We start from the raw sequence: 17904 nt of genomic DNA, 5'->3' as shown, positions 1-17904 counted from the left end.
TGTGCTTGTTAACTGTGGCCATCACTCCCTTTGATATGCTGATAATTTCTAGAGTTAACATGCATTGGTAAATTACAGTGCTCTAAAATTTGTCTGAAAAACAATGTTAATTGGAACCATATCTGACATTCACAGTGAGCAGTTCCCTCTCATGGTTCACCACAAGTTTTGGGAGCACCAGCCCTCTTTTTGTTGAGAGAGAGAGAGAGACAATCATGACCTTGTTTCTCAAAAAGTAATCAAAAAGCTTCTTGTTACAAACATGAAATAACATCACAACCTTGTTTCTCAAAACCAAAAAGCCAAGTGACAATGAAATATCTGAACCTATATGCAATGGGGAAAAAATAAAAGAAAATTAGATGCATTATGCTGAACACAAGCAACAGCAACATGCATGCATCTGCCTAACCAAAAAGAAAAGAATCTTGTGTCTTCCATCTGCTAGCTTTGAGAAAACTCTAGCTTGTAAAGGCTGGCTTTTCTCTCAACGATAGGTAGAAATAGAGCAACTCATTCCATGTATCAGGGACTCCAGGAAGGCACCAGTGGCTGCAATCTTGAATGCTGGTTGGAGTTCCTTTACTGGGGTTTTGCCCATATACAGATGGGTGACCATCGATCCGAAGTCCAGATAGATTCGTAATGTTGAGAACGGTCACAGGTGTTTTCATTTGCTTTACAACCTGCTCCAAGATTACATTCTTTTCAGGAACTTGTCTCACATTGGTATTATTCATTGGATGGATGCTCTCTTTACAGTGCCCTCCGGAATTCCATTTGCCGCCACTGTGTTACAGAGGTAATAAAAGGCAATTATAAGCAAGTATACACGGTTCATGTACTATATTGTATGTTGTGGTTTTCTTAACTCTTGTGAAATCCAAACCTGAAATGTGATGGTTCTGAGCTTCTGAAGAAGACTTGGGTTTTGCCAGGGATGACATGTTGATCGACCCACGATGCCCAAGTCAGTAAAGCTTTCCTGAAAGCAGTAGAAACATCGAGGTGTGGATGAACTTGGTTGCCTTCCTGGTAGTAATTCACACTGTCGAGGATTTAGAAAAGTTAGTATGTTTTAAGCTAGTACATAAATGGATGGATAATGTTTAGATGTTACATGATACCATTATCATGGTGCAGATACATGAACCGTAACACTCTTCTTTAAAGTTGTTCTAATCTTTAACCAATATGTTATATTAGATGATGTTAGCTTATAGTCCCGTGAGCCATTCTGTGTCTCTATGGAATCTTGCAATTAAAAAGTTCAAAGGATTAACTCAGATAGTCGAACCACATAAATCAAACAGCTTCTATACCTTATAATGCAAGGGTTTTAAACACAGCAAGGACTGGTGCCTACCAACCGATAAATATTGATCCGAGCTGAAACCAGTGTACAGGCCAAATGATACGGCTGGTTGGCACATGTACTGTGCTTACCAACTGATAATTTTTAGATACTGATTTTAGTGTAGAGTATTTGATAAACATAGACCATATACTGAGCTGCGACAAAACTAACACCTACTATTTAGCCATCCCTTTTAAAATTTAAGCTCTTAGAGAATTTTCTAACAAGGGTGTCTAAGAATTTATCTTCTACTCCTCTCTTTCTCTCTTTTACTCTCTTCCTTTGCAATTCAAAGATCCAATGAGGCCACATCAACAAACAGAGAAAAAGAAAAACTCTTCCACTTATTATGCCCATATTTATGGTAAGATATTTTTAGAAGTTTTCATTAAACATTTAAATTTTCTGTTAGCAACTTAGCATTAAGTTTTAATGTACACATCAATCAAGCATTATAAGTTTCAATTAATTCTAGAACGAGTGTAAAAACACATGGATTGAATCCAACTCTACAGGGATGTAGGCCAGCCTCGCATGAATCTAACTTAGATTTGCATGAATCTAGACATAATAGCATGGATCTAACCTAAATCTACATAGAAATAACAAGACAGGCATATATGTCGTAGATAGGGTTTTCAATTAGATCTATGTAATTTCATTGTGACTGAGAGCATCTCATAAACATGTCAAAGAATAGAAATCAGGGGGGGTTTTATACTTTTATATACATTAAAGAAAGGAAAAGATCAATTTGGTATAAAAACTAACTAGACTGATCGGTACAGATCTGTAACAACACTTGATACAGATTGATATCAGTACCATGCTGGTCTGAACCGAGATTCGTATTGGTAATGTACTGGTATTTCAAACTATGTAAATACTATTTCAAAATTGTACAAACAACAATCTCTGATAGAAGGCATTCTTCTCCAGTAAATGTCAAAAACATCGATGAGTATTATCCTAGCAAAAATAAACATTTAACTGAATTATAAAGGATCTAGCTATTCTTGTTTCTTGTAATAAATGATATATATTAATTCAATGGCTCTTACCTTAGATGGCTTGAAATATTAAAATAAATATGAAACTGAACGAGATTAGAACACGTCCTGTATTATTCTGCTACAATGCTGCTCAATCTTAAATAGGGCAACTAGGAAGCAGTTTTGTGAAGAACTCTTCTGAGCGAATCAACCCAAAAATGAAATATTCACAAGCTTAATGCCACTGAATACCAGAACATCACAGCAGAGTCCCGTGGAGAATCTAAATAATTACCTCAACAACCTAAGTTGTACACCTAATTCCTCAGATTTAAAACCTTCGCAATAAAATTTGCGTTAATGACTATCTGGAATTTCAATATTGTTATGACTTATGAGTTCCTTTACGGTGAACCAGTCATGAAGTGATGTGTGAGTAGCATGGAGACATGGTGTGGCACAGATAATGCAGAATCTTAGTGGCCTAGTGCCCTGACCTCAGCAATATTTGGCCTCAGCAACAATAATTTTGTTTTCGTAATTAACACCAATTCCTATAAGGAAAGACGAAAAAGATCAGATGACAAATTCTAACTACGGAAAGCTAAATTCACAGAAGCACAAATGATACACTTACCCAGACTTAGTTTTGTGGTGTGACCACCAATGAGCGCTATTGAACACAAGGATGTCTGCACCTCTCCATCTCGATGAACTCCTGTCTATAGTATCAATTCGTAGCGTCATCACGCGCCTCTGTCCTAATCTTGCCTTGCTCTCACGCACCAAAAAATGACTTACATAATACTCGAGACTACAATCATAGTCCTGCACCAACCCTCTCAAAAATCATTTTGTGATTTTAATCAAGCTAAAAGGTCTAATTTTAAATGCATACTGGGAATTTAAAGTTGTAATTTCCCCTGTTCTTTGTGATCCTCCGCCCCCGAGCCTCATAAACTCTGGTAGGATCAGAAAGAGCCATTCGTAACATACACAGCATCGATTCCCACTGGTTCCTGTTAATTGAATCTCCAACAAAAACCAGTCTTTTCCCTCTGATTAGTTCCAGCATTATCACAGGGTTGAACCTAAATGGTATATCCATCAAGCTCATACTGATGTAAACAGCTTCTAATTTCCAGATCAAACTAGAGAAGAGTTATACCGTGGAATGCTGCAGCCGTAAGGTTGCCACCTCCATTGCATGTAGTCTTTATCCAACCTCCCATTTTGCTCGCAGCTAAAGCCTTCATCTACAAAGGGGCACGAGTTACTCGCGTAGAGAGGATAACTCTCATCAAAAACCCATCTTCCATCAGAAACATCACATGTGGTTTTGTCCTTGGTCCCATGATTCTCCACATGTGAAGCTTCTCCTTGACCAAAGGAACTAAAGAAACTTCTGTTGCTCATCGTCGTATCAGCCTCCAATTTCCCCCTTTCCATTCCTCTAGCATCCAACTCACTGCTTCCTCTTCCAATCCTTTCGGCTACAGCAGCTAAAACCTCGCCAGAGAACCCAGAACTGTTCTTGAGATTGACATCGGGCAAATCAGTACTGTTATCGTCTTCAAATGTATCTGGACCGCCACCAAAATCATTTGAATCCGGTACTTCAGTGGAAGAATCACTAGCTTCTCTCGCTTGGACATCATCAAAGATCTCGTCTTTCCCCTCATTTCCTACGCCCCGAGACTCCAGAGAGAGATTGCCAATCACCGACACGTGAGTCGCAGCAGCGATGGGAATCCCAGTCGCATTATCCAAGAGACTGCTGTCGGAGTCCGTAAAGGGGTGAGATCCCACAGCCTCGATGCCTCCAACGAGCTGGAAATAGGCAGCGGAGTTGCTGCCGGAGGGGGCGTTCTCCAGAAGCCAAAAGGAGAAGTAGAAGAAGAAGAGGAGAGAGGAGGAGACGGTTGAAGCGAGCAGTAGTAGCCTGGTGGGCCTGATGGAGAGGCTCCTGGGCTTCTCCATGGCTGCCTCTCACAGGGTCTCCTCCACAAAAGGGAAAGGACAGTCGCCAAAGTCCTGGAGAAGTGCGCGCATGTGCTAAGGTCAAGGACGAAGAAGACAGCGGTTCGAAACAGGAGCGTGCGGTGTGGAGTGAGTTGCTTTAGATTGCGGTCCGGTGTTTACTTTGGTAAGGTCAGTGTTGGATCACAGTAAGAAGACAGTATGCACGTACACATGCAGTTCCAAATCCGATAGATACGCCACTGTAGTTAACCATCGTCGGTTGAGCGTTAGGACAATGACGATGAAACTTAGATATTAATATCTATTTAAAATATATCAAAAAAATTATATTATTATATTTTAAATATTTTTAAAATAATAATAATAATAATATTTATTGATAGTTAATCTGAAGTTCTTAAACAGAAGTGATTATATTCTTAATGTCTATTTGATTTTCACTGAAAGGAAATAATATTCTAACTGATTGAATAATGGAAGAAAAAAAATCCAATCCTTCCTGATTGAATAGATCAAGAATTATTTTCCTTTATGATCAATTAAATGATTGTTTCCTTTTATATGGAATTAATCAGAAGAAGTTGGGTTTTATTGTTTTTCTATCTGCCACAATGTGATTCCAACCACATGAATTCGAATCTGAGACCAATAATTCATTAACTAATCCGTTATCTCAACAAAGACAATACATACATATATCATATTAAGCACCAATATCTAAAAACATCGTGCTCCCAATCAATTTCATCTGTTCTTCCTATGAAATTGTAACTGATACAAATAAAATAGAGATAGCACAACAGCAGGAATCGAAACCATCATATTCGACAAAGCCATTGGGTGGTGAACAACATGAGTGCCTGTGGCATTCAGACATCCACAGCACATACTGACCCTGCAATGGATGTCCTCTATGAACTCTTAGAGAAGAAGAAATCCGTCCACCTTATGCTCTTGCTAGCGCAACATGCGGAATTTGATTTGGTAAAATCACAACTTTCAAGGGTCCGCCATTTCACCTGAGATATAACAAGGATTTAGCCAACTGCAGCATGTAAAACGTCTGTCTCTTAACCACATCCATCATCCCTTGTCTTCCCCGGAGCTACCTGAAAGCCAAAAAAATCACTACCATTACAGTTCCATCAAGCCCAATCAAGTTATAATATTATGTGTTTGTTTCTTATTAGCAGCTTTCCAATCATTACTAAGTACATTATTCTAGTCTGTGGATGATGATTGTCATCTGTGGATCATACAGCATGCACGCAGAGAATCTCAAATTTTACAGGGTGAAATTCGTTCCATGAAACTTCTATATGGCAACAGAAATGCTTTATAAGTTGGAAAGACAGTGCTTTTACTCTGGTGAAAATTGGTTTCGAGAACTACAAAATGAAGATATGCCGATAAATTGTGGTAACTGAACAGAGCACCCTTCAATAAACTACAGATACCAACAGAATCAATTGGTGAATCTATTAACACCCAAAGAATCAGAGAAACAACACATGAGAATAGACTACTAAGTTCGGTCAGTCAGATTAAGATCACCATTTGCAAAAGTCAAGGGTCGACAACAAAGGCAAAAGGATGTATTTTACCGTTCTCCAAAGTCTTAATTCTAGAATAATGCTAACAAAAACAAGCATCTGCAACAACAATCAACTTCTTTCTCCAATATAAAACTACAAATAAAAATTTGTGAAATTAATTCGCCATAATACTAGAAATCCCTATTAGCAAAACTCTTTTAGCCGGCAGTCTCTAGTTCTCTATCCTAAAGGATGAACCTGACAAGAAGGCTTTCAAAAGTTTGCAGTAATGTGAGGAAGTTAAACTATCCTGTATTCTTTTTCATTTTCTACGGTAAATTGACTCGCATGCATAATATTGTCCACGAAAATGCTAAGGTCACATGCAAAAGTCAAGGATTTGGCTCGTGTACTGAGATGATGATTCCAGCGCAATTGGTTGAGAGGACATAAAAGGTTTAATATTTTGTCTTCTTTTTCACCGTGATCAAATGTATAGTCTTACCTGCAACTTTTGCTTGTGCACATGGCATCAATCTAGAGAATGGGATTAGTTTTTTACTTAGATAAAATAAGTTGGCCGATGCATCACACAAGACAAAATAATCCAATTAATGAGAGAATGGAAGTCTGGTCCCTAAAGCAATGGAGCACTGTTTGTCTCACACTATTCTAGCAAAAATCCAACAAAAATGGAGATTATTATTAGATAAATTGGCAGCACTAATACCAGTCAACACAATAATAAAAAAGCATATAGGACCTCATGATCCTTGTTTGTATTGGTCATTATCAAAAACCCAGAAGTCACCAAATTCATCTTCAGTGAAAAGTGTCTAATCTCTTATTAACTACAAAAGCATACACTAACAAGAAAAGCATAAAGAAGTGCTCATGAGAAAAAAACAAGAATCAAAAGCACACCGTTGAAGTAGCATAAGTTGCAACATCAGAGCACATCAGATGGACATCCACATCCTGCAGTTAACAAAATAGCTTATGTCAGCAGCACAAACAAGCATTAGAAATAGAAACTATTAAGCATATTATAATTGTCCTTGCAAAGAAAACTCCATAGCAAAGAAGTCTAAGAAATTGATCAGAAAAAAGCTATACAACAAAAGTTTGGACACACCACACAGCATATTTTATGCCTATCCATCACTTGTCATTCGAATCTCTCAACTGTAGAAAACATTGGAGATCCACAATCTTTGACATAGCTTCCCTATTCAAGAAATCACAAAAATAGTATAACCAAATTTCAGAAATATATAACCAACACAGAACCATTAACTCCTAAATGCATTGCCTTACCTTGAAGAGAAATTGTGGGAATTCAATGGTGGGTAACAGGGTAAAATTTGTATGATTCTGGAATGTGACTACTCTATTCACTCCACAACATTTAGCCACGATGAGTATATATGTCACACAATAAGTGGCTGGCAACCATCAAGTGATTTCTGTGAGATACTTCCTAGAAGATTTATTACATATCCACGAAGGAGGTACAATCAATGTCTTGAAGAGAGATCTTGCCCAACAATAAATCACTTGCATGTTTGGAACAAAGTGGAAGACATTTTTTATTTAGGCTCTCATGTATAGCTCCCATCCCTGGAACCCACTTGCTCTTGTTAAGGGGATCCACATTTAAACGATTTTGGAGCAAACGTATTCTATATAAAACAGTATCAACCTGACCACAAAAATGAGCCAAGCAAGGGAAAGAAAATTCATTGGTGGCTAATCTAGCCAATATAAGAGTTAAGGCACCATCCACAGGCTTTGGATCAGAGAGATTCTGATCCCCCATCATCTTCACCTCCCTTTCAGTTGGAAAGTGCACCGCTTCCATTCCATTTACATCTGTAACCTTCAGATCTTTAGTATAATGACTAATGGCCTGGCGCTTTGTGGCCTCATGCTTTTCTGCCAATGTCAAGAAACATGAGAACCTCAAGTGATAGGTGACGATCGTCTTCACCATTTTAAAGTTACGACAACAACAGAAGAACTCCAACCATCTCCTCCCCACACCAGCATACCATTTTATTATATCAGCATCATCCAAACAGATGAGCAACTTAATAGGCCTGGGCCTTCCCATCGAATTCGTAAATCCAGCCAATTTCACAGCTTTCCTTACGAGCTCCATCGGGGCATTCACCCTCATTCGCAGCTCTGTCAAGTCCTCTACAGTTCTCTTAGCATATTTCCTCTCTTCTTCTTCCTCTGCCAGTCTTTCCTCTTCTTCCACATCTCTAGTAGCCCCAATAGGCATCAAATACTTATCAAGCTTCTCCTGAAAATGGTCATAGGAATCCACCAGCTCATGTGGTAATTGATCCCTAATCCTCTTCAAAGACAAAAAATCACCAGTACTGAGCATCCGGTGCCAATGCCAACAGTCCTCTCTAGACTTAAAATACCCTGCCACCACCTCATGTGCCCAATTTGCAAAGACCTCCCTAACCTCACTCTCTATCCGGAAATCAAATTCAAATTCATGCCCACGCTTGAGCTTCTTAAACAAATGGTTCAATATCTTCAAACCAAGCTTCTTCCGTCTAGTCTCACGAGCATTCTTCAACTCCTGAGCCTTCGCTGCCTTCCTCTTTAGATACTTCTTCTTAGCTCGAATGGCCTTCTCTGACATTGGTGGGTGCAGGACTGAAGGAGGCACGGCCTGAAGCTCCATTCCAAGGAAATTCAACTTCTCAGAGACAGCACTGTGGATTGAAGTCTTCAATTTATCAACTTTGAGCTCCAAATTGTCCTCTAAGACCTTCAAAATCCTGTCTTTAACATTCATGGTGAACAATTTTGAGCCAGAAGTAGCCAACAATATCTCATCCAGATATCGCACGGCATAAACCCTAATTGGCTTGTGAAAAACCCCGGAAGTCTCGTTCTCTTCGAGGCCACCAAGCCTCGGGTTCTTCTTGTGGATTTCAGCCCGGAGATCTTTAATCTCCCGATCCAGGGCGTCAAGGTAGATATTGAGTATAATGGCACTCAGGTCGCTCTCCTGAGGGAACCCGCGGCCCAGTTGGACTCCTCCAAACTCGATGGATATTGTCTGTGAGCCAAATAGGCGCTCAACTAGGGCAACGAGAGCAGGGTCCTCAATTTTCTCCTCCAAGATGGCAACCAGGCGGCGTAGGTGGCGGGTCCCGAAAGGCTCGCGGCGGAGGGCGACGGGGAACCACCACGTAGGGTTTTGGACCGTGGTCTTGAGGTAGCGGACGGCGGTGTGGCGACCCATGGACTCCCTGCCGCCGTAGGCAAACGTGGCGAACCTCTTCCCGTAGACGACCTCAAGAGCCATCCGGACGGCCTCGACGACGACCTTGAGCTTGAGATCGGGAAGGGTAAGGGCCTCTCCCTTCTTCCGAGAAGGGAGCAGGGTGGCGCAGTGGGCGGCGGGGTCGAAGCCGCCACAGCCGAGTTCATCGGCAAGGGCATCGACGGAGAAGGGCGGGGCGGCGAGGGAAGGCGTAGGGATGGAGGGGTTGGCGCGGGAGAGAAGGCGGCCAATGGCGGCGAGGAGGACGGAGGGGGTGGCGACGACGTAGGGGAGGAGGTTGTGGAACTTGCCGGCACGGTACTGACGCAGGACGAGGGATTCGAGATCGGAGGGGGAGATGGGGCTCGTGTCTTGGAGCGGCGGTGCGGGAGTAGAGAAGGAAAGGAATCGAAGCGAGGAGGGTAGAGACCTGAGAGGCCAAGTTTTGAGCCCTAAAAGCATCGATCCTTGCGGGTGCTGCTCGGGGTGGCGGCGACGGAGACGGAAGCCAGAAGTCGCTCGCTTGTACTCTCACGTTGCCCGGCCGGCCTACCCTTTTCACTCACCCACCCGACTCGTCCCCTCAGAAAAGCTGGTCCCACCCCCACTCCCACTGGTTCGTTTGTGAGTATATTTATAATTTATTTGATTTCCTACAGATAATTAATATGTAAACATATGAACAAAGACATCAAATATGCGACGCCCACGAACCGTTATAAAAACGTGTATCGGGTTTTGTAGCGTTTCGGGATTTGACCATTTCCGTAATTTTACCAAACAGCGGATGCGTGAAGGACACCCAATAAAATCGACCGACGCCGCCTCGCTGTGCGCCCGTGGAGACTAATCGCTGGTGAGGCGCGTCCAAGATCGAGATCTCTCGAGGTTTTGCCTTTTCTCCGCTTTTGTTTCTCCAATCAGGATTTCTTTACTAAAGATCTCAATCAGTTCTGCGCACTCCTGATTGTTTCATTGGTTTTGTCGTTTGGGATCTGACGCTAGTTTGCCCTAAAACTTGTGTCGGAAAAAGAAGGATTTTGTGTTTTGCTAGTGGATGCTGCTGGTAGAACTTTTGCGTTCTGATATGTTGATGGCTGGGAATTTTTAGGGTTAGTTTCTTGCTATTGCTAATTGAGATGAATTAGTCATCACATATTTGGATGTCAAATGTTAAGGGGGAACATGGAAAAGTTCATCACATATTTGTGTGTAGGTTGATATCCTCGATGAATTGTTTGCTTCATCAACCTTTTGTGTTTTTAATGTATGTGTTACTTTTTATTGCGGTCAGGTTGTTGTGTGTATGTGTGTGCGACAATTATGGAGCTGAAAAACACAAGCTAGTATCTGGAACAGGGAGGGAATAGGTTATATTGGTTTTTAAATCGAGGTATGGGAAAGGATATAAAGCTGGAATTGAGATTAAGAACATGTCCAGAATGTACAAAACTTTTTAAGGGAAATCGTTAGGGGTGTAGCCAGAGACAGGGGCGATTGTTGGGTTTTCTATAGTGAAGCCTGTGAACTTGAGTAAAAGGGGATCTGGTAATCTTCATGGGAAGGAGCTTTTGATCAGTTCAACTAAACTTGAGAGTTTGATTCAGAGAAGATCTTGAAATTTGGGAAGAAAACTAGGTTAATTTGATTAGATTTGATGAAAGATTACTCTTGATTCTTAGGAAAAACAGTAAATCATTCTTGCTATTGTTGTAAAATTTATTGTAAAAGTTCCCAGTGAACTCATTTTTCCAGGTGATATTGAAGATTGTGAAGATCATTTCCTGAAATTGTTAAGTAATATGGCTTTTTGGATCATGCATTGTAGCATTATTTACTTCGTCTTCATGTAAAAGTTTGCACCTTCGGAGAGTTAACATTCAGTAATACTATTTTATCCTCAATTTAGAACAATATTTGTATATTGACCTTTCCTTTACTTCCCTTCTATGCCTATTTTCCACTGGCTTTATGTATGCCATGCTGTCCCACCCTTCTCCTTCCCCCGCACACTACAGGGGTAAAAAGAAACACACGCATACAGAATTGTTTTGTGTCCTAAAGATTTAGGGATTCAAGTCTTTGTTCACAAAATCTCATGTATGAGGCTCAAGCATCTGTATAGGTCATTCATAAAAAAAACGGGACCTCCATGGAGACTGCATGTGTGGCTTAATAAACCAAATTAGTTGAGTTGTTTTTTATGTTCATGATGCAAACTATTTTAAAAAATCTAGCATCATGAATATTATTTCACATGATTTTTTCCTTTTTAATTCTATGATATAATTTTGGTTTCATGTTCTCTTAGATTCATGGATTGTTCTCTGCCACTGAAAACTGAAATATGCAAAATCATAAAATGCTTTAACATTGAGTTGCTAAAGTTTGAAAAATTATATCTTTATTGCTGTTAGGCTGAGGCAGATAGAGTTAATTAAAACTACATGTTATATTGTACTGTTTGGTGTAAATTGAAACAATCAAATGGTAATGCACCAGCATGAACATGAGGAATAAATAAAGGGCTTTAGCTTGTTCTAATTCTGTATCTTTATCGTCTCCATAGATGGGTTACTGTAGTTTCACGTATGGTTCCCCTTACCTATCCGTACCGGTATACCGATCAACTATCGGTATGGTTTGTACTGAGTGTACCAACATATGGTGTATGAAGGCCTACCCATACTGGTCCTCTATTGGGCCGGTACATACTGCCTGTATCAAGCGGTATATTGCGGTATGATGAACTTTGGTTTCACGAACTCAGTTTGTGCTCACTTGCTCATTGAGTAATGTGTCAGATGATCTTTTGATAGATTTCTGCTTCCTGCTTTCCTCCTCTGCATCAGTGTTGTTTGGATAGAGGTGGTTTTGTCCAAAGCCTCTGTCTTGTTCTGTTGTTTACAATAAGTATTAATTTATAATTATTGCGTGAACTTTCCTGGATGATTTTATTGCTTCTGAGAGTTAAATCCATGATACTTGGCATTGAAAATGTCTGTCAATCTCTTACTAGACTTACCTTTTGTTTGAGTTTGAGCATAGAAAGTGCTTGATGTAGATAGTATAACTTATTAAATAATGCTATATATCTGAATTAGTGCAAGGGTTGTATTATATGAAAAAAGTGGATATCAGAAATTTTTATTTCTTCAACAAGGTTATATGATTTCAGGTTGAATCAGCAACTTGGAGTATCTTAACTAACCCTTCCTACCGTTTTTGTCCAACAGTTTCTAATTTGTTGTTTGTCTGGCTTGAAATTTGCCCAAGAAAGAACAGATGGCTGCTCATAAAATTGCACACGCTACCCTGAAAGGTCCTAGTGTTGTCAAGGAGATCTGCATTGGCCTTACTTTGGGACTATTTGCTGGTGGGCTGTGGAAGATGCACCACTGGAATGAGCAGAGGAAAATAAGAGCTTTCTATGACATGCTGGAGAAGGGTGAGATCAGTGTTGTTGCAGAAGAATAGCCATCTTTTATATCACTCCTTTGGTGTGAACAGAGACCAGCAGCATTCTGTGTGGAAGCTGAAGAACATGTTCAAGTCTAATTTGCACTTTTTTACTGCTGAATTTGAATAAATTTGGGTAATTGTTGATAACACCATAGTAATGCTATGGACTTCAATTTCTGTTTATATAATGTCTGTTGAACAACATGGAGAAACAGGCACACAAAAAGACTTCATCTGAATCTCTCTTCACATCAACTAATTTGATCGTCGGAGAGGTCGGGCCGAGCACCCCGACTCGACCTTTATACAGGGGCGAAGCCAAAGGTCACCGCGAGACGCGAAGGCGAGGAGTTCCTGCTCGGAGGAGACAACGACACCGTCTCGATCATCGCACCCGACCACCTCGGTGGACTCGAAGGTCATCTCGGGAAGATCCCCATCATTCGGACTCGAACCCAGTCGCGTTGGCCCCGAGGCCACGGCTTAAGGTTGTTTACACTAACAGTTTGGCACTAGAGGAAGGGCCCCAATGTCGAGGGATCCACAGACCGACACCAACGAGCCCCCAACCGATGGGTTGTTCTTAACAGGAGCGTCGGTCGTGCGCCCCTCGCATGAAGGGCCACGGGCAGACAACCTCATCGGACCTTGGAATGCTACTGGCGTTTGTTCAACGACCCGAGTTTGCTTCCGCCCGAAGGCACTCTTAGTGTCCCTTCACTTGTGTCGACCGAGGCCTTCCAGGTTCGAACCTTGACGGGAATGGTGCAGATCGTCATCCCGCTCATTTCCCAATCAGCAAACCCATCGGCGGCCCAGCCTGCGCATCGACCGGAGCCGTCTACGCGCACGTAACCACCCCGGAACTCCCTGGCTCACCCCAGACTCAGGTGTTTCCCCTTAGAGATCAAGCAGTGGGAAACCCTGCCGGCCGACCCGAGCAGGAGACGCTATCCTCGGGCTCGATGGACTCCCTCCGGGCCCAATTGCGCCTTCTTGGTCAACGACTCAATGAAGTACCGAGGGAGATCCGTACCTCAAAGGGAGAGCTAAGGGACGATCCGCGTCGCGGGTCGTCCTTCGCGGCTGAAATACGGGACCAACCGGTGCCCGTGAACTTTCGACTTCCCTCCCTGGACGCTTACGGCGGCACCACCGACTCGGCGGACCATATGTCCGCCTTTCGAGCTCAAATGGCGATATACGGAACTTCTGACGCTCTGATGTGCAGGGCGTTTCCTACAACCCTGAGTGCCTGCTCGCACGTGGTACAATGGCCTAAAGACCGAGGGAATTGCCTCTTTCGATCAGCTCGCCAGGGAGTTCGAGCTCAACTTCCTAGCTTTGGCTCGACCGAAGCCATCCGTCGCCCTACTCCTCGGACTAAACCAAAAGGAGGACGAACCCCTCTCCCATTATGTAAATCGATTCGCCACTGAAATCCGGGGTTTGTCAGATGCTCACCCCTCCCTGTTGATGCAGGTATTCATGGTGGGTCTCCGCCCCTCTAGGTTCTTCTGGTCCCTCGTGGAATGGCCCCCCCACTGCAGTTTCAGAAATGCTTCAAAGAGCCAACCAGTATGTTGCGGCCGAAGCCTGGATGTCGGAGAGGCAAGAGGAACATAAAAGGCCCCGGACGGAGCAACCACGAGGGCAGCTACCCGGCCCGCCGAGGCACAGGTTGGACCGGTCCGACCTGCCCGTGCCAAGGTCGCCACTCCCCACCTTGGGAACATCCCGGACATAGATATTTCTCCAGATAAAGGAGAAGGGGCTGCTCCGAACCCCCAACCCGATTAGGAACCCACGGGAGCTCGCGGACCAAACGCGGTATTGCCGTTTCCACCGGCAAAATGGGCATGACACGGAGGAGTGCCGCAAGTTGAAGCGACAGATCGAGGAGCTTATTCGAAGAGGGCACCTTGACCGCTATCTACGGTAAGATAAGGAACGTTCCCCACGGCCCGAGGGCCCCATCGAAAGGCAGATCGATGTGATCACGGGCGACCCGACGTCTGGGGGAAACAGTATGTCTGGGCGGAAAGCATACGCCCACGCCGCCGCAGCCAAAGACTATGGGAGCGGGCCCAGTCCCAAGGTCACATTTCCCGCAAAGAGAGTCGAGCAGCCCGAACATGATGACGCGTTGGTGGTGACCGCCAGGATCGCCATCGCCCAAGTAAAAAGAATCATGGTCGACACTGGAAGCTCGTCCGACATCCTTTATCTGGAAGCTTTCCAAAAGCTCGGGCTCCTCCGCGATGCCCTGGAGCTTATGAGCTCAGTGCTCACCGGGTTCACCGGCGAGTCAATTTCGTTGTTGGGCGCGATCACCCTGCACTTAACCCTCGGGGAAGTACCGAGGACAAAGACGATAATGGCAACCTTCTTGGTAGTTGACCTCCCTACCGCTTACAATGCGATTCTGGGACGCACCACCCTCAATAAGTTCAGAGCGGTTATCTCCACCTACCACAAAACCGTGAAGTTCCCGACTCGTGCGGGGGTCGGGGAAGTCAGCGGTAGCCCCCGTGAATCAAGGAGGTGCTACCTGACTGTGGTCTCCCTACACAAGAGGAGGAGGGATGAACCGCCCCTCGAAGACTCCCAAGAAGCAAAAAGGTTGTCCCAGCACCCCGAGCCAACCGAGCCTACAGTGGATGTGCCACTACAAGAGGGACGCCCAGATCGAACGGTGAAGATCGAGTCGGAGCTTCCTACGCGGGAGCGAGCCCAGCTCATCAATCTTCTCCAGGAGAATGTGGATGTCTTCACCTGGTCACCCGCTGACATGCCAAGCGTCAGCCCTGAGGTATCTCAGAACCACATGTGCATCTCTCCCGACATGTGGCTGGTAAACCAGAAGCCCCGACGTCTTGCTCCCGAACGCCAGCAGGCCGTCCGAGGAGAGGTAGAGCGACTTCTGACGACAGGCTTCATTGAAGATGCCAAGTACCCACGCTGGTTATCCAATGTAGTCCTCATAAAAAAAACCCAATGGAAGTTGGAGGATGTGCGTTGACTACATCAATCTTAATCGTGCTTGTCCGAAGGATTGCTACCCCCTCCCACGGATTGACCAGTTGGTCGACGTAACAACTGGTCACGCCTGCCTTTCTTTCATGGACGCCTTCTCCGGCTACAACCAGATCAGGATGGCACCCGAGGATCAGCAGCACACCGCATTCCTCACCGACCAAGGGGTATATTTCTACAAGGTTATGCCCTTCGGGCTGAAGAACGCAGGGGCTACGTACCAAAGGACCGTGAACAAAATGTTCGCTCACTAGATTGGGAGAAACATGGAGGTCTACGTCAACGATATGATTGTGAAAAGTCGCACGACTGCGACTCATTTGTCCGACTTGGCCGAGACCTTCGACACACTACGAAGGTACAACATGCGATCAACCCCGCCAAGTGCGCCTTCGGTGTCAACTCGGGCAGATTCCTCGGGTTTATCATACATGAAAGGGGAATCGATGTGAACCCCGAAAAGGTACGAGCAATCGTTGACATGCAGGCCCCTCAGACAATTAAGGAGTTGCAGTGCCTGAACGGGAGGCTCGCCGCCATGTCAAGGTTCCTGTCCCGATCGGGCGACCAGTGCCTCCCCTTCTTCTGGGCTCCGAAGGACCCTAAGGACTTCGCGTGGACAGCGGAATGCGAGGAGGCTTTCACACACGTGAAGGAGCATCTGGCGTCCCTCCCTCGTCTTAATTCGGTGTCCCCTCGGGAAAAACTGGGTGTCCACCTGGCCGCCTCTCGGCATGCAGTAAGTTCTGTCCTGATCAAGGAGGCTTCTAGAGAGCAGTTACCGGTTTACTACACTAGCTATGTCCTTAACGGACCTGAGAAGCGATACCCTCCGATCGAGAAGCTAGCGCTGGCGCTCGTATTGACCGCTCGGAAGCTGCGTCCCTACTTCCAAGCTCATCCGATCGAGGTAATCACCGACCAGCCACTCCAGCAGATTTTGTCTAAATTTGACCTTGCAGGTCGCCTCCTCAAGTGATCAATAGTGCTCGGTGAGTTCGATATTCAGTATGTCCTGAGGACCACCATCAAAACGCAGGCGGTGGCCGACTTCATCTCCGAACTGACTCAGCCCGAGGCCCAGGGGCTGGAAAGCGTCAAGACGGAATGGCTCCTCCGCGTTGACGGATCATCCGGCCGAAAAGGCGTGGGGGCCGGGCTGGTGCTAGAAGCCCCCGACGGGCGCTCGTTCGAGTGCTCCCTTCGCTTCGGATTCAAGGCCACCAACAATGAGGCGGAGTACTAGGCGCTGCTGGTGGGGCTCAGACTAGCCGTCGAAATGCAAGTCGGCGACATACAAGTCCTCACCGACTCGCAGTTGGTAGCCGAGCAACTCTCCGGCGGGTATGAGACCCGGGACCCAATCATGTCGAAGTATCTCGTGGAGGTAAGAGCCCTCGTCACCCGCTTTTCCCGCTTCACATTATCCAGGGTGTCGAGACGCCAAAACGATCGGTGGACACTTTGGCAAAACTGGCCTCTAAATCGGGTCCCGAGGGCGAGCCCGACGTGGAGGAACTCCCCACTCGAGCCATCGCGGTCGTAGCGGTGGCCACCGCCGGCTCGCTAACAACATGGGTGTAGGAGATGTTGCAGTTCAAATGTCATGGGATGCTTCCTGAGGACGAAGATGCGGCTCGGCGCCTGCACCGGACCCAAGCCTGGTACTGTGAAATTAGCGGACGGTTATACAGGAGGTCATACTCACGCCCCCTCCTGCGCTGCCTCGAGCCCAAAGAGGCTCAATCGGTTCTCGCCGAGGTCCACGACGGTATTTGCGGTGAGCACATAGGTGGGCGCACCCTGGCATTGAAGGTACTCCGTTAAGGGTACTACTGGCCCACTATGTGCCGATACGCAAAATCATATGTGCAAAGATGCGACGCATGCCAGAGGCACGCACCAACGCCTCGGCAGCCGACGGTATCGCTGACGCCCGTGGACTGCGCATGGCCTTTCGCGCAGTGGGGGATGGACATTCTCGGCCCTTTCCCCCCTATTTCGGGGCAACGAAGATATATTATTGTCGGGATAGACTACTTCACCAAATGGGTCGAGGCTGAACCACTGCCAGTGATCACGGAGAGTCATGTGGAAAGATTCGTGTGGAGGAACATCGTTACCCGGTTCGGTCTGCCCAGAGTCATCATCACCGACAATGGGACGCAGTTCGCCAGTGCTTGATTCAAAGAGTTCTGCGCGACTAACGGGATATAACTAAGGTTCAGCTCGGTCGCGCACCCCCAA

General features: G+C 45.0%; 3 protein-coding genes across 8 annotated transcripts; 1 reads left to right on the top strand and 2 right to left on the bottom strand.

The window, feature by feature from the left end:
• Positions 1 to 206: 206 nt before the first annotated feature.
• Positions 207 to 4457, bottom strand: LOC135597573 (protein trichome birefringence-like 6). The gene is made up of 5 exons (XM_065090710.1): positions 3518 to 4457; positions 3248 to 3440; positions 2987 to 3177; positions 890 to 1048; positions 207 to 789 (listed from the first exon to the last, which is right to left on the bottom strand). The coding sequence occupies exons 1-5, from the start codon at positions 4327 to 4329 to the stop codon at positions 462 to 464; spliced, it is 1683 nt and encodes a 560-aa protein (XP_064946782.1). The 5' UTR covers positions 4330 to 4457; the 3' UTR covers positions 207 to 461.
• Positions 4458 to 4960: 503 nt separating this feature from the next.
• LOC135584476 (nuclear intron maturase 3, mitochondrial-like) lies at positions 4961 to 9724 on the bottom strand. Of its 3 annotated transcripts, none has more exons than XM_065090707.1 (4): positions 7185 to 9724; positions 7003 to 7095; positions 6792 to 6845; positions 4961 to 5441 (listed from the first exon to the last, which is right to left on the bottom strand). In XM_065090707.1, exon 1 carries the CDS (start codon positions 9619 to 9621, stop codon positions 7360 to 7362), a length of 2262 nt encoding a protein of 753 aa, XP_064946779.1. In that variant the 5' UTR covers positions 9622 to 9724; the 3' UTR covers positions 4961 to 5441; positions 6792 to 6845; positions 7003 to 7095; positions 7185 to 7359. The 3 variants fall into 3 exon arrangements, with proteins under 3 accessions (XP_064946779.1, XP_018676345.2, XP_064946780.1); XM_018820800.2 differs by having other exon boundaries at positions 7006 to 7095; XM_065090708.1 differs by lacking the exon at positions 7003 to 7095.
• A 176-nt stretch (positions 9725 to 9900) lies between these two features.
• LOC135597572 (cytochrome c oxidase subunit 5C-like) lies at positions 9901 to 12768 on the top strand. 4 transcript variants are annotated; one of them, XM_065090703.1, is made up of 2 exons: positions 9901 to 10047; positions 12440 to 12768. In XM_065090703.1, exon 2 carries the CDS (start codon positions 12445 to 12447, stop codon positions 12634 to 12636), a length of 192 nt encoding a protein of 63 aa, XP_064946775.1. In that variant the 5' UTR covers positions 9901 to 10047; positions 12440 to 12444; the 3' UTR covers positions 12637 to 12768. The 4 variants fall into 4 exon arrangements, with proteins under 4 accessions (XP_064946775.1, XP_064946776.1, XP_064946777.1 ...); XM_065090704.1 differs by having other exon boundaries at positions 12436 to 12768; XM_065090705.1 differs by having other exon boundaries at positions 9908 to 10047; positions 12445 to 12768.
• Positions 12769 to 17904: the final 5136 nt, after the last annotated feature.

Source organism: Musa acuminata, chromosome BXJ1-11, assembly GCF_036884655.1.
Source record: "Musa acuminata AAA Group cultivar baxijiao chromosome BXJ1-11, Cavendish_Baxijiao_AAA, whole genome shotgun sequence".
NCBI lineage: Eukaryota > Viridiplantae > Streptophyta > Magnoliopsida > Zingiberales > Musaceae > Musa > Musa acuminata.
The sequence above is the reverse complement of the archived record's forward strand: the minus strand, read 5'-3'. Positions and strand labels throughout refer to the sequence as shown.